The sequence below is a fragment of the Rousettus aegyptiacus genome, unplaced genomic scaffold, assembly GCF_014176215.1.
Source record: "Rousettus aegyptiacus isolate mRouAeg1 unplaced genomic scaffold, mRouAeg1.p scaffold_m13_p_11, whole genome shotgun sequence".
In the NCBI taxonomy this organism is placed as follows: domain Eukaryota; kingdom Metazoa; phylum Chordata; class Mammalia; order Chiroptera; family Pteropodidae; genus Rousettus; species Rousettus aegyptiacus.
Genome location: NW_023416286.1, coordinates 42,330,670 through 42,345,440, shown reverse-complemented (window position 1 = coordinate 42,345,440; position 14,771 = coordinate 42,330,670). Strand labels below are relative to the sequence as shown.

Below are 14,771 nucleotides of genomic sequence, written 5' to 3'. Positions count from 1 at the left end.
CTGTGTAAAAGTTAATGTGCAATACCATGTTTTAAGGAAAAAAGTTTAAATGTAGGACCTATTTCAAAGAAACCCTTCTCAACGGTCAAGGCATTGGTAATTCTAATTTTAAAAGAAAAAAATTTTAATCATTTTTGGAAATTTAAATGACACTGGTTTTTTAAGAGCTAAAAATGAGATCTAAAGAGGCATGTTTTTAACAACCATAAAAATGTGAATAAGAAGGTTACTAGATAATTAAGGAATTATTATTCACCTTAGGTGTGACAATGGCAGTAGTAATGTTTTTAAAAATCCACGTTAGAGACAAATACTGAAGCATTTATGGGTTAAAGAGTACCTATCTGGAATTTGCACTGATACTCTAGAAAAACGAAAATTCACGAAGTACATTCCTCTAAAAGTAGTTCATTTAAATTCACTTTCACACTCTAAAGGATAATGAATGTTATGTTAATAACTGAATAAATTATGTCATTAAAAGAACTACTACATATGAAAGAGTTTCACATGACAGAAAAAGTCATAAAGTCAAAGAACTGACACACTGGGAAGAAATGTTCATAACACAAACCACAGACAAAGGGCTAATATCCCTAATATATAAGGAAACAAAGGACCAAAATCTCAATAGAAAAATGGGAAATAAAAAAACATAATCAGATAATTCATGAGATCAGGACTCTTAAACATGAAAAAATGTTCAAACTCTAAGAAATACAAATTAAAATAACACTGAGATACTACTTTTCACCTATCAGACAAGTCAAAATTAAAATATAAAAATATGGGAAAACAAACACTTGCTACACTGCTGGTAGGAATGCAAACTGGCACAACCTTCTGAAGGGAAATGTGGCAATATCTAATGAAACTATGTATACACTTACCTTTTGGTCCAGCAATTCCACTTTTAGAAGTCTACCTTGAAAATATACCACCGACAATACAAAAATACACATGCCCATGGTTATTCACTGCCTCTTTGTTTGTGACTGCAAAATACTGGAAACACTCTAAATGCCCATACGAATAAACTATGTACATCCAGATAATGGAGCATCATGAAGCTAAAAACAGAAAAAAAAAAAAAGGATGATCTCTTTGAACTGGTCAGGAGTAACTGCATGAAGCAAAATGCAAGAGTATCTATAGTATGCTGCTCTTCATGTATGAAAAAAGAAAATAAAAGGAAATATACATGTATCTGCTCATCTATGCAGAAGAAATACAGGAAGAGTAAACTAGAAACTAAAGAGATTGGTTGCCTGTAGGGTATGAGTGAGAAAATGGTGGAAAAAAGGGGGGAAAAGGGGAGGGTGGAGGGTGTGTGTGGAGGGTGAGGAGGTAGTGACATGTCGAGTAAACCTTTCTGTACGACTCTAACTCTCAAAACCATAGAAATGTTTCACACACCAGAGATGTGGGAGAACCCTAAACCAAAATGACAAATAATAACAAATGAACCTAACACTATTAAAAATGAAAAACACAACAACACTGAAGAAGGTGGGAAACAAAAGAACTAATCCAAGTTATGGGATACTGCAAGGCTAAAGACAAAAAGCTGTACATAAATGCTATAATCTATAGTGAATGTCTCAAAGGAGAGAGCAATTCTGAAGCTACTTTATGTGCATATTAGAACTGAACAAACAATACACTGCAGACATTTAGAGTTAGGTATCTTACTTTGGAGAAAGAAGTTACAAATAAAGGTGGAAGGCTGGAACAAACTTGCAGTGTCTGATTGGAATCCATGCTATCAGTGTAAACTTAGTATAGATAGCCGCATGTGTACATGTCAGTCAGTATGTGTATGTACATTTCCTACCTCTGCTCACTGCCAGAGTCTAGAAGCGACACCCAGTGACAGTGAGCATACCTAACAGTCTAATTTTGAAATACTATTCTCAAATCAAAGAGGAGCCAGGGCTTATGGAGAAGTCGCTGATACTTGGCTTGGAGCATGGAAAACACCAGACAAGCTAGGAACATCTTTTAATACCAGAAAGTAAGGAAGTGAAAGTGATAGAGAGTGACAGAGTGAGAGAGAGAGAGAGAGAGAAAGAGATGAGGTTTATCAAAAGAACACAGAAACTAGCCTACTGAAGATGCTCCTAATGATCGAGATGGAATAATCTGAGCAACAAAATAAAGTATATCCCACAGAATAAGATAATATCTATGAGTCCACAGATATAAATAATCAAGTAAATAATAAATGGAAATGAATAAAAAATCATCAAACACCACATTAATAATTGTTGTAGACAAAGTCCACTGATGAATGAGAAACAATGTATCTGCATAGCCTCAATGTAACTACATAGCCTCAAAGTATCTTTCTCCAAGATATTTATTAACTACAAAGGGAAAGATGGTAGAAAAAGCCAGCAGAAACCACCTTAACCAAATGATCATGGTCAATATAACCAATAAAAAAAACCCTGACATCATGAACTCCACGAGATGATACAATGAAGACTCATTTCTGTGTTTTTCAAAAAAATGCAAAACTTCTGTCCAATCATGAAGACAGAACCTCACTGAGGAACATTTGGCAAAATAACTGATTAATACACTTAAAAAGTGTCATGCTTATGAAAGACAAGCAAGGACTGAGGAACTACTGAAGACTGCAAGAGACTAAGGAGAAAAGAGGCATTGGTGAGAAAATTGGTGAAATTTAAATAAAGTCTTCAGTTTCATTAGTAGAATTTACCAACGTTAACTTCATGATTTTGATAATTATACCTGGTTGCATAAGATGTTACCATTAGGAAAAGCTGATGGATAGATGGAACCTATTATTTTTACAACTTTACTGTAAGCTTAAAATTAGTTTAAAATAGAAAGCTTTACTAAACCATATATAGATATGGCTAGAGCTTATAGGAAGACACAAAGAATGAAATTACTTCTTGTACATTCTGGCTCAGTCTACAGATGTGTGTTTGTGTGTGTAGGAGTAGTTACAGACTGATATGCATATCTAATTCTAGACTGATCAAAAATGATGGCAGTAGCTCAGGGTAACACTAGGTCCAACATGAACATTAATACCTTACATACCTCGATCATGTAAGGCTAACAAAACCCGTTCATACAAGCAGGCTCTGTAGAGGTCTCCAGGAATAGGCTTTCCTGCCCAGCAGTCAAGTTCAAGTTTCTCAGGGTCAGGGGCGTGGGGGTCAGGTTCAGCTAGAATATACCGATAGCCATCTTTATTGAAAGGGTGTTCCAATGGGTAGCCATGAGGGGGAAGGCGCTGAGCAGAAAACAAAGGGTCACTGCAGAAAGAGAAAAATAAAATCAAGAAACTAAAACACCTTCTAGCTCAACTATCTTCAATTCTGTAAGAAAGGCCTCTGCTTTATTAGGTTACAGCTGGTACACAAGCAACTTCACAAATGCTTTTCATTACTCAACCAGATCATTCTGCCCTCCGCAGACAAAACAGGGAAATGAAAGGATTCACTTCATTATTAGTTTCATTCCCTCTTCCCCCCACACCCAGCCTTTCTCAAGATGCCTCACTAGAACTTTATTCCCCAGGTAATCAACAGAATGCTGCCCTGGGGCTAATTTATGTAGTACTAAGCTTATAAAATAGGGTATTTGCCCAGGGTTATTGCATGGCTCAAAGTGCTCAAGATTTGAGAAGAATGGACAGGTTTCTTAAAGTTCCAACATTGGAACTACTAAAGAGTATTGGCTTTTTTTCCCACTGACATGGGCTTTGCTAGTGCCAAAGAATACCCTATTAGCTATGAAAGGGGTGTGAGTGTTCTGCCCACCTCCGGGCCTTCTTGGTGGTCCCCGTGGTCCCTCCATCTTGCTGTTTGCGCTTAGCTCCTCTTCCTTTTCCACTGCTCCCTGCTGCAATTCCCCCTTTGAAGAGAAGGCAGATCACTTGCAATGAAATGAGCTATGTTACAACACCATGTGGATACTCAAATTCCATGGGGACTAACACTCCCAATGTGCATTTGTGTAACACCATAGGAGGATTTCCTTCCCGAAAGCATACTGGATATCACCCTTGTTCTCAATGAATCTGCTGAGTGTCTCACAGCCCAGAACACTGGGTTTTGGTGGCAAGCTCAAATGAACTTGTGCTATATTTTCAACCTTCCTTTCTTAATGAACTGCAACTACTAGTACATTTTCTGAAGATGTGACACAAATGCATTCTCACTCATTCAGATTCCAAGCACCACAGCTAAAAACAATTGCAAAGATTAAGTTTTTGTCTACCCAAGTCAATAAACAAACATCCATAAAGAGAGAATATCCTCATTGTAAGTATATGTTCACTTGCTTGAACACATTTGATCTATATTTCATGAACATAATAAAGGCACAATATCTGCAAAAGCACTTAACTTGAATATCCAACAAGACAAAAGTACATCAGACATGGAAAACAAAAACAGAGGTACTGAAAAGGTGTTTCTCTCCAGTGTTGCTAGGTATCTACTGTAGTTGTGCGTGATACAAGAAAGAAAGGCAGCTTTAAATTTGGTAGACAATTTTTACAACAATTATTAGGATTGTGCCAATGTATACAATTCAGATTAGACTAACGTGCTTAGAGAATTAAGAGCAAATATCAATAATTTACATAATTTAAAAAATTAGCTACATACTAAGGCCACAAGGAATATGACACCTTGTGTATTTCTGAAACAGGTACTTTGAAATTTTTGTCCAGTGCTGTCGTTCCTCTCAATTATTTTGTTTTCCTATCTTCCAGAAAATGTCGCTGAACTGCAGGAAAACACCTTTATGTAAACAACTGCATAGAGTACTGTATCTTAATTTAGGGCAAGCTTGAAAATTACCAACAGCTCTGCTGTAATAAAAAGTATCAAGATGTTGAGGGCAGGTCATATTCTGCAGATACAGGACCAGATTTATGCAGAACTTCCTTTTACGAACACATCAGATGTTATTCCTATTTCTTATAAAAGGTTTAAAGTCAAACTACTGCAATGTCAATTAGCTCTAGTTTGATATTCTTAATCGAAAAATTAAGTTTTTATTGTCATTTGCATTTCAATTATTTTTAAGAGAAAAGTTTAAGCTCCATGTTAAACAAAATAAGCAATACTAAGGGAACTGCTGGCCATGTTAGGCAGAATATGACAATGTACAAGCTTTTAATTACTAACATTAAACTGGAACTACTGTTTCATATTAAGTGCTATTGCCACCATTTTCACAATGCTTTAAAAATTTAATTTAGTTTTAGCTTCTACCACAACTCAGCAAAAAAGCATTTTCCAAACCACAAAATACTTAAGTCTGAGAGGCTGAAAGAAGACAGAGGAGGAATTCACCTCCAAAAGAGGCTCCACCTGTAAGAACAGAAGTGGTACCATGTATTTGTCAAATTTTAACAATTAAAAGAGGAAAATAATGGTGTAAAAAGATAAACAATACACTTAGCTATTTCCAATCCTAGAATATTAATAAGAGAAAATGATTACATATTTAAGATGCTGCCATTCCAAAAAATAAGTTAATGATGTCAGATGAACAACTAGCTAGCTACCACTCAGCAACCCCACTCTCATTAGATCGCCATTAGTAATGAAGGGCATTCCTCCTACTAGATCGGTTGGTTACCGATAGAAAAAGCATGCTACTATGGGTGATCTATACAGAAATGCTGTTATGTGAATAAGCTGGTTTCGGGGCAAGAAAATTAGAAGATGGTCATAGGAAGTTTGTTAATTAACTGAATTAAGGAAAAAGAGTAGAGAGCAACTGATTCTAAATTAAGTGTCAGTTATGAAGATATAGGTGGGGAATCTAATATAAACACAGTAAACCTGACCTTAAAATTGTACATCATTTTGTGCTACATGTTTCACTTAAGATCAAAATGGTGATGTAAAGTGACAAAAAGTTCTCCACTACCATCTGTCAAATCCTTGGCTAGCTCCTAAAAACTGAGTTTGACACCATAAGGCATCTTATTAAATGTCCAGGTAAGAGCCAACCCAAAGAATGTCCAATTCTAGGCACATCTGGATTCAACAGCTTACAAGTGTTTCATCAATGAGACACTGAAACACTTACCATTTAGATTCCCACTGGTAGACACGGCACTGCTTTGTTTTTGGTTGTCATAAGCAGGACCAATGTTACTAAGATCCTAGAGGGAAAAACACTCAATTATGAAGGGAGGCTGTATAATAAAACTAATACAGGTGCTCAAGAAAAACAATGACAACAAAAAACCAAGAGAAATTCTAACAGAGTGGGAATTAAAATTGACAATCCGAAAGAGTCTGAAACTTGCACGGGTTCCAAACTTGGATGCTTCAGGAACAGCAAGTAACAAGTAAGGAGGGCCAAAGTAGTTTAAGAATGGTGATGAATGGCAATGTGGGGAGGTGGGTGGCAATGGTCAACTGAAAGTGCTTAAGCCCCTTGTACTTAGTATTCGGTTCCTTGGTGGAATTTAGGCCCAGTGTAATCAGATGTTTCCATTTTACAAGAAAAAACTGAAACCTGAATTTCTATGTGAAATACGGAATTTGCAATACTGGCAAATTAAACATTTTAAAGTACAGCTAAAAGACTTGACCTCCTGAGATGCCAACTGTGACTCCAACCATTAAACAGAGTAGAAATTTTTTTCTTCATGTTATGCCAGTTTCGAAAAATTTTTACAATAATGAATGTTTTTAAGAGCAAAATTTGAGATGGGAAAAATTAGGAATAACTTGGAATGGTATATTTGTATTACAAGTGAGGAAACTAAAGTTAAAAAAATGTAAGAATAATATGTATAAAGCTATAACATTCTGGGGAGGAGCCAGAGCTAAAATAGCAGTCTCCTGGTTTGAGTTTTCATTCTTCCCACATGTGGCAGTAAGCATTTATTTGAAGCCCACCATGTTATGGGCATGTAATGACAGTGTGTTGCATGTGGCAACTATAAAAAATGTAAACAAACATGATTCCCTGTCCCCAAGTGGCCTAAAAGTAAAAGGGGAATGAATACAGAGCATATTTATGTACCTGATCCAAAAGTCCAAATTTGGGATAATCTTCTTCTGGGTCCTTACTCCCAGGATCAGGGTGTTCCTTTACCAAGAATACATCTCTTTCTTTACTCTAAAAGGAGACAGTACTTTAGTATTCCTGGAACTTTCATACTTAGAAGTTCTGAATGGATGATCAATCACCAACTCCAATTCCTAAGTATAATCTCCAAAAGACAGTATTCTCTCTCTGATTAGAAAATTAATACATGATCATCAAAAAATTCAAACAACAGAAGATCTTAAAAAAACGAGAGCCGAGTCCTTCATAATCCCCACCTATCCCTTCACTCCAGAGATAAGCACTGTTGTTAATTTCTCTTCAAGTACTCTTTAATCCTAAGGACAATAATGTTTAGAACAGTGTTGTTCGTTTTTTAAATTAAAGAAAAAAATATCTTCAATTATACTTGCAAGAGTGCAGTGGACAGAGGTTTCAGTGTTATATATAAAATTACCATGGGTGATGTTCACTTAAAACTCAGAAATACCTATCGCTCAGAATCATAAGCTAGACACAATATGCAACTTAACACATTTTGTGTAAAAATTATTAAAACTGAATTAGGTATATTCACTCTCTAAGATTTAATACTAAGTTGTTCTCAGTTTCTTAGTCATCACATTATTTCAAGAGAATTTAATTCTTATAAAGAACACTGCCTAAATGCTGAGTCAAGTTGATTTTAGTCTGCTTACCATGGTTTTAACAATGTTATTTGGCCAAGTCATTTTCCCAGGTCTCTGTCTGGTCGTCATGCACTCCCAGTATTTATCAATAAAAGGTATGATATCCTAATTTTTAAAACAAAATATATTAAAACTTTTATAGTTGGTTTCAAAGTTATGCTCACGAGAAAACTGCAGTGTTTTCAAAGACCTTGGCAGAATCAAGAAAAAAAAATCCTTTAGTCTTAACGATTGAACAAACATATATTTATTTGTATGCAAACAATGTATAGATTGTGGGGAATTTTAAACAAGTATATACAAATCTTAGTGATATGGAGCTTACAATTCAGATGGAGGGAAAAGATCCACCTTCTTCTCTTGGTTGCTATCTGGAAAATGACTCCCAAGTTATTCTCTCTCCTGAGTTTCTGTTTCTACCTGTTTAGACATCTCCATCTGGACATTCCACAAGTACCTCAAACTTCTTGTTACTAAAAGTGAAGTCTGTATTTTACCTCACGTATCTTCTCTGCAGACTTCTATTCTTGTTCTTAATACTAAGGATCACCTATCACTCAGAATCATAAGCTGGACACAGTAGACTCATCCTTGATTCTTTTCATACAACCTTCACATCTACTAGATCACCAAATTAGTTTTAAATTTTCAGAAATTTCTCACTAATCAGGCCTCCTTTCTGTCCCCACTGCTCTGATTGTGGTCCTCATCAGTTCTTGCTTGCATAATTAAAACAGAAGATCTGAACTTGATCTTCTCGTGTCAACTTTTTCCCATTCTAGACCATTTTCCATAGTCCACCAGAGTTAGTCTACCACTATCATCTTCCACTAGAGTTAGTTCCATGAAAACCAAACCTTTACTAAAAGAAACCAGGATTGAATCAGGAAATGTATAAAGGAAGCCTGGAATATTTTACTGTTCTAGAAAATAAAGAGCTAAAAATCTATGGGGACATATCGAAAAGTTTCAGAAGTCAGCCAAGATGGAGCTACACTAGTCAAATCTGAGCATCAGAAATCCAGGAATCTGAAATCCAGTAGACTATAAAAATCCACAAATCCACAGTGGTAATTAAAAAAAACCAACTCTTCTTTACAGAAGACTTGCAACCAATAAATGTGTTATTTTCAATACTCTATTAACTGATGCAGGCTAGAATAATCAAAGCTTGCTAAAACCACTGCTTGAAAGGATTAGAACAAGACAGTCACATAATCTCAATGTACAATGCCACTGATTACTTAATAATTACAAAGAAAGAAGATCTTTTCAATGGAGAAATCTGATGGATACTTCCTCTTCACCCAAGTAGTCAAATTTAGGATTACTAATAATAAAATAAACAAATATCTTACGCCTCTTGATATGATTCATGAAAAAACATGTAATACCTAAAAAACATTCTTGCCAAAAAATGTTTCACCTGAACCTAATCACAAGGAAACAATCAGATAAATGCAAACTGGGAACATCATACCAAACTGTCCAGTTTTTTTAAAAACTTTTACTTCAAAATTTTAAATGTCACAGCAGATCAAAAAAAGAAACTGTTCTAGATTACAGACAAAAGAGACACTACTAAACGTAATGTAGAATCTTTGATCGTATCCTAGATGGAGGAAAAAGCTATGAAGGATATTATTAAGACAATAATAATATTGAGAAAATATAAATATATACCACATATTTAAAAAATACAAATTGCATATATTAATTGTATTGCATCAACATTAAATTTTTTTATTATGATCACCATATTGTGGTTATGAGAGAATATCGGGTAAAGTATAATAGTTATAACCTAGTCTTATACATCCAAGAGGAAAAAATATATATATATGAGAAGCTAAAGCAAATGTAGTAAAATATTACAACTAGGTGAAGAATAAGCAGATGTTGATTGTACTATTTGAATTTTTCTATGTTTAAAAAGTTCAAAATAATTTGGGAAAAAGTAAACTAAGAGAAAAAAACACGTCCCAATCACAGCACACCTCTAAAGCACTTTTAATGCAGGAAAAGAAAAAAAGGTCAGGAGGGGACCCTCTCTGCTGACTCCTTCAGTTTATAGGATTAAGTACTAGTCTCTGTTTAGTAAAAAAGTCCCTTGCCAAAGTCTGATCCTAACTATATATTGATCTCACTACACACCAAACACCAGTGTCTTTCAAACAGCAGGTCACAAACATTGGGTTATAAAATCAATTTTTTAGATCAAAACCAGCATTGACTAGAATAGAAAATATCAATGTGCAGAAGGCAAAAAACAGAGGGTAAGCACTATTAGGTGAAACTTTTGTTTCAGTTTTAAAGGAAAGTGGGTAAGCATGAATGTATATACTAAGTCACAAAATAAACTCCATTTTAAAATGTACTTAATTTTCGTATTTCTTACCATAAATCATAGTAGGAAAGACTCATGGATGATTTACTCATCTAATTTGAATCCTGATTTTTGTCGTGTTTTCCAATAAGAAGATAATTGTTAATAAATCACATGAATTAAGAACGAAGTAATAACTGAACCTACGGTGATATGTTCTTAAGAATTTGGGGAAAAGTACTTATTATTGAAGAGTATATATGGAAGTTCCACCTGATTCTTTAGCATAGTTGCAATTACTTGAATTCCATCTCTACCTTATCTTTGGAGAACATGGTTTTCGGATGTTCATCCTGTGTCCGAGACTGCCATGTTAGGTTGGCCAAAGCACTAAGGCACATTTCCTTCAAGTCTATCAAAAACAAAAAGGAAGAAAAAGTTATCTAGAATACTATATCATTACCAAAAAAAATTTGAATATACAGCCTACAAATTAACAACTGTAGCAGCAAAAAGTAGTCATCATTTGATCTGAAATGGACAATAACAATTATTCAGAGCTAAAGCCCAATGTAACTTCTACAGCTTTCAGGCAAAAGTTTCCTGATTCTGCTAAGCCCAAACCCCTTTTCTTTCAGAGCTAACTAGAGGACAATCCTTATGCAGTATTCTAGAGTTGGTTCTTACTTGCTTGCTTCCGGAGGAAATAGGTATTCCCACTATGATGGCACACATTGCAGTGAAAACTGTAGTTGGTCATGAAAGGTAGACAAGATCTGTAGAACAGCCAAACTGTACAAATTAGTGAACTTCTGAACACACACTTCTTTATGAGCAGTAAAACAACAATGAAAGTTAGATAAAAATGTTAATTATTAAAATAACTGTATAATTTAAAAAGATCACCAAAATCAAAACAGGGCTTATATTTTTACAATACCTGCATTTTTCTATCACAAATATTTAAAAAGACAGTATCCATCATAGCGGATAATTCAGAACCTGAAAGGTTCTCACTGGCGTTTTGTCCAAGCTAGATTATTAAAAAGAGCCTGCTATGCCAGTTGTGGAAGAAGACAAAGTAGTCTCTTTAAATATCTTTATATTTACATATTTGTATTTAAATTATATTTAAATATCTTTCACTCTCTTTAAAGTGCCAATAACATTGTTGGAAAGGGTAGACAAAATGTACAAAAAGATTAAAAATGTAAATAATTATTCAAGAAGATAACACAGAAGTCATAAAACATTACTTGCCGCATTAGCAAATGAATCCAACAGGTAGATGATAATTAGTCTATGAGTTTAAAGAACCCAAGTAGTAACTTCAGATTTAAGAGTTAGGGAAGATTTTTCCAAGACGTAAGTCATGAACTGGATTTGGGGAGATAAGTCACTTTCCTTTTCTATAGGTGAACTGTGTGTAGAGACGAGAAAGTGCAAACTAGGTGGCAGAGAGGCAAAGTGGTATTAACAGATTTGTCTAGGAGAGAGGATTTGTCAGGGACATGGTAAAAAATAAGGCTTGAAAAGGCAGGAAGTACAAGAAGGCCTTACATGTTAGGTGGAATTGGATTTTGAGTAATGGGAACTCCTTGAATGAAAAGTGGCATAGTTAAAAGAATAAGTTTAGTAACAGGATGGATCTGAAAGGAGAACGGATTAGAAAAAGCAAAAGTATATAAGAAGCTTTTGTAGCAGTTCCAGCAAAAAGTAAGTAAGGCCTCATCTAGAGTGATATTAATAAAAATGATAAGGATAAGCAAGTATATAAGAAAACTAGTAAAGACCAATGGCTGATCAGATGGAGGGATGTATAGTGGGGGAGTGGGTAGGACGTGAAAGGAGTTGTAACCACTAAGACAGCTTATATCATAAAGATGAAATCTCCTAAGGGGATTTCAGGGGCAAGAAAAGACTTGTTTGAAGACAGAGGAAGAAGCCAAACAGTGCTGGGAGAGATTGAATATGGCAGAGAGTGAAGAACTGATGCATTAGAGAAGGAAAGTGTGATGGTGATTATACAGGATGACTAGAAAAGTATAGGGAGAGCTTAATCTTGAAAAAGAGAAAGTAACAGAAAGATAAAAGTCCAGTTTAAGTGTCAAGAGAAAAAATCTAAACAAAGGCAGGTTTATCTTGGAATCTGCTGAAACTAGCTTAAGGTATCCTCAAAAGAAGGTTCCCAAGAAAGTGTCCATTGCCACCAAAGAATTAAGAAACATTTTTATGAATATTGACTTTATGTTTACTTCTCTCTAGAACCCCTTAAGTTAAACAGCCCGTTGTGACAAGCCCACTTACAAAAGCAAAGCCTCATACCAGAAATAGGTAGGTATATAGTTCTTTAATTCAAATCAAGTGTTTAGAGCAGCATTTTTCATACCATGCTACCTTAGTTCCTTCATCTAGTCATAAAACTGTCTCAGATGGGCTTTAGGTATAACTTGTCAAATTCAGGGACAAACTGGTCTCTACCAAAACTCTGAACTGTGATTTGATTCTTCCGGGGATTGCACCAAGGTATCTCTCTGGTAAATTCCCTTTCCTACATCCTGTCTGTCCAAATCAATTCTCCTTGGCAAAAGAGGCCAGATCTTAGGTCTTTTTTTAAGTGACCAGATTTGCTTAGCTTGTTCATTTTTCTTACAGATCTTCCCATCAAAATCGAGTCTTTCTTCCAGATCCTTCAGTACTTTTCTTTCTTTTGTAAACATTCTATCCTAGGTCACTGGTCACATGTTAATTACAACATTAGCATTTCTAAAACCCACTTTAACTTCTTAACTAAAGCACACAACAAATTATAAAGGTATTTCATCACAATACCATCCAAGGGGATTAATTTAATAATATAGCCATATTTTGAGATAGTCTTGTCTAAATTTACTTGTATAATATGAACCATAAGGAAAATCATAGAGAACCAGCCGTACAATTATTTCCATAGACAATGAGTCAGTAATTGTCCCTTGCTAGCTGTTGATAGTAAACCTTTCATTCTCAATCAGAAAGTGATTTTAATTCACTAGAAGAGGTTAGAAATGGGTTTTGCTGAGGAGAGAAAACAGGGATACATAAGGGGAGTGAGTTAGAAGCCAAAAGCTAAAAATAGATGGATGGCTCAGGCATGAAGAGGCACTGGTCATATCAAATTTCTGAAACCAAGCATCCTCCACCATGCACACCAACCCTCTTCCCAAAATTCACAACACCCAATACCAAGTTTAAATGACACTGTCTCAAATTTATTCATATGTACCTACTAGAGCTGTGCTCTCACTAGGTACAAAACATGCATAGTAAAATAATTCCTGATTCAAATGCTACTACTCACTGAACAAGGGTTAGGAGAAACGGGAAATACTATGCATTTATATTTGCCTACAAATTATTTAACTGTTGAACCTGTTGAGACCTATTTTACAAAGCCATTCTTACAAAGACTACAAAAAATACTCACGAGGTATCTATGCCAAAAGTGTCTGCTGTGAACCATTTTGTACATATTCCACACTGCAACTCTACTTCTCCCAACTGTCGGCCATTCTCTTCATCTACGGAGCCCGCTTGAGTATCCATCACCTCTGAAGTATCACCAGTACCTTCCTGTGTCCACGGAGCAATCAGAGAGTCAAGTTAGTTGACCTGATTATATTTTTGACTCGCTTAAAAACTTAAAACACAAACTCTATTTTGCCTTACAAATATCCAAAAAGAAATACTTACTAGTGTATCTTTTCCATTAGAGGATTCTGTTTCCAAACCACCACTTACATCAACGGAGTTTGCATCCCTATAAGATAATGAAAGCACTCAAGTAAAAATCTTCAAGAGAAACTAACCTCAAAACGCCTATTGCCAAAAAGAATGATTAAAGTACTTCTGATCTTCACTCAGTTTCTTCAGCTAAGCCCATCCCCAGGTTCAAAGCCCAAGGTTAGGAAGAATGTGGCTCTGACAGATGCAGGCCCATGGGATACAGGGAAGCCTAATCGGTCCTTACGACAAATCTACATGGGATGGAATTGTTTCTGGGCTAGGTTCCCACAGGTCCAGCTCTCCCACTCCGTTTCAGAGGGACCACAACTTCTTCCACTCTGGCAATGCAAAGTGTTTTCTTCTCTGGGATAGTTGAAGGAATCCTGCTAGAAGACTGAACTTCCAGCTAGTTGACTGAGTTACCAGCCCCCTGCAGGGGTGAGAGGGCGGCAGACAGGACAAGAAACTTGATTCTTACAAACCAAGAAAAGGTGTGGAAAGGGGCGTGTTCTGAGATACAGTTCAGAGAGGACGGGCGGAGCAGCAGGTGGGACGACTGCCCCGTAGGGGGCAGGGCGAGCCGTTGACTGCAGGGCCCGGGTTCGAAAGGGGCGGGCAGGAGGGCTCCTAGGAGCCGCGGGATTCGAAGGTGGGCGGGCCTCCCTCCCCGTGTCCTCCTTTGGCTGCAAGACGATTTACCCGCTTTCGGCCTCTCCGGAACTGGGCTCCGCTGCTGGAGCAGCAGATGTCCCTTCTCCGGCTAGAGCGGCTGCTGCCGCTACCACCGGCTTCGTCTCCACTTCCTCCGTCGCTGTTGCATTGGCGGCCGCTCCCGGGCCAGATGCTGCACCCACTCCGGCTACCGATCCAGTTCCCGCCGCCGCCATCACTGCCGTCTCTTAGACTCCTCGCGAGAATACTATCTCCGT

At 36.5% G+C, this 14,771-nt stretch overlaps 1 protein-coding gene across 3 annotated transcripts in view; it reads right to left on the bottom strand.

Annotated features, from left to right (window-relative positions):
• The window catches only part of ASH2L (ASH2 like, histone lysine methyltransferase complex subunit), a 27,075-nt gene extending 12,304 nt beyond the window's left edge, over positions 1–14,771 (bottom strand). For all 3 annotated transcript variants that reach the window (XM_036228723.1, XM_016155243.2, XM_036228724.1), the window contains exons 1-10: positions 14,542–14,771; positions 13,810–13,876; positions 13,544–13,689; positions 10,765–10,853; positions 10,395–10,489; positions 7,761–7,856; positions 7,039–7,134; positions 6,091–6,166; positions 3,801–3,894; positions 3,076–3,293 (exon numbers count right to left, since the gene is read on the bottom strand). In XM_036228723.1, the coding sequence (XP_036084616.1) occupies positions 3,076–3,293; positions 3,801–3,894; positions 6,091–6,166; positions 7,039–7,134; positions 7,761–7,856; positions 10,395–10,489; positions 10,765–10,853; positions 13,544–13,689; positions 13,810–13,876; positions 14,542–14,729 (1,165 nt within the window). In that variant the 5' untranslated portion in view covers positions 14,730–14,771. The remainder of the gene's footprint in view (positions 1–3,075; positions 3,294–3,800; positions 3,895–6,090; positions 6,167–7,038; positions 7,135–7,760; positions 7,857–10,394; positions 10,490–10,764; positions 10,854–13,543; positions 13,690–13,809; positions 13,877–14,541) is intronic.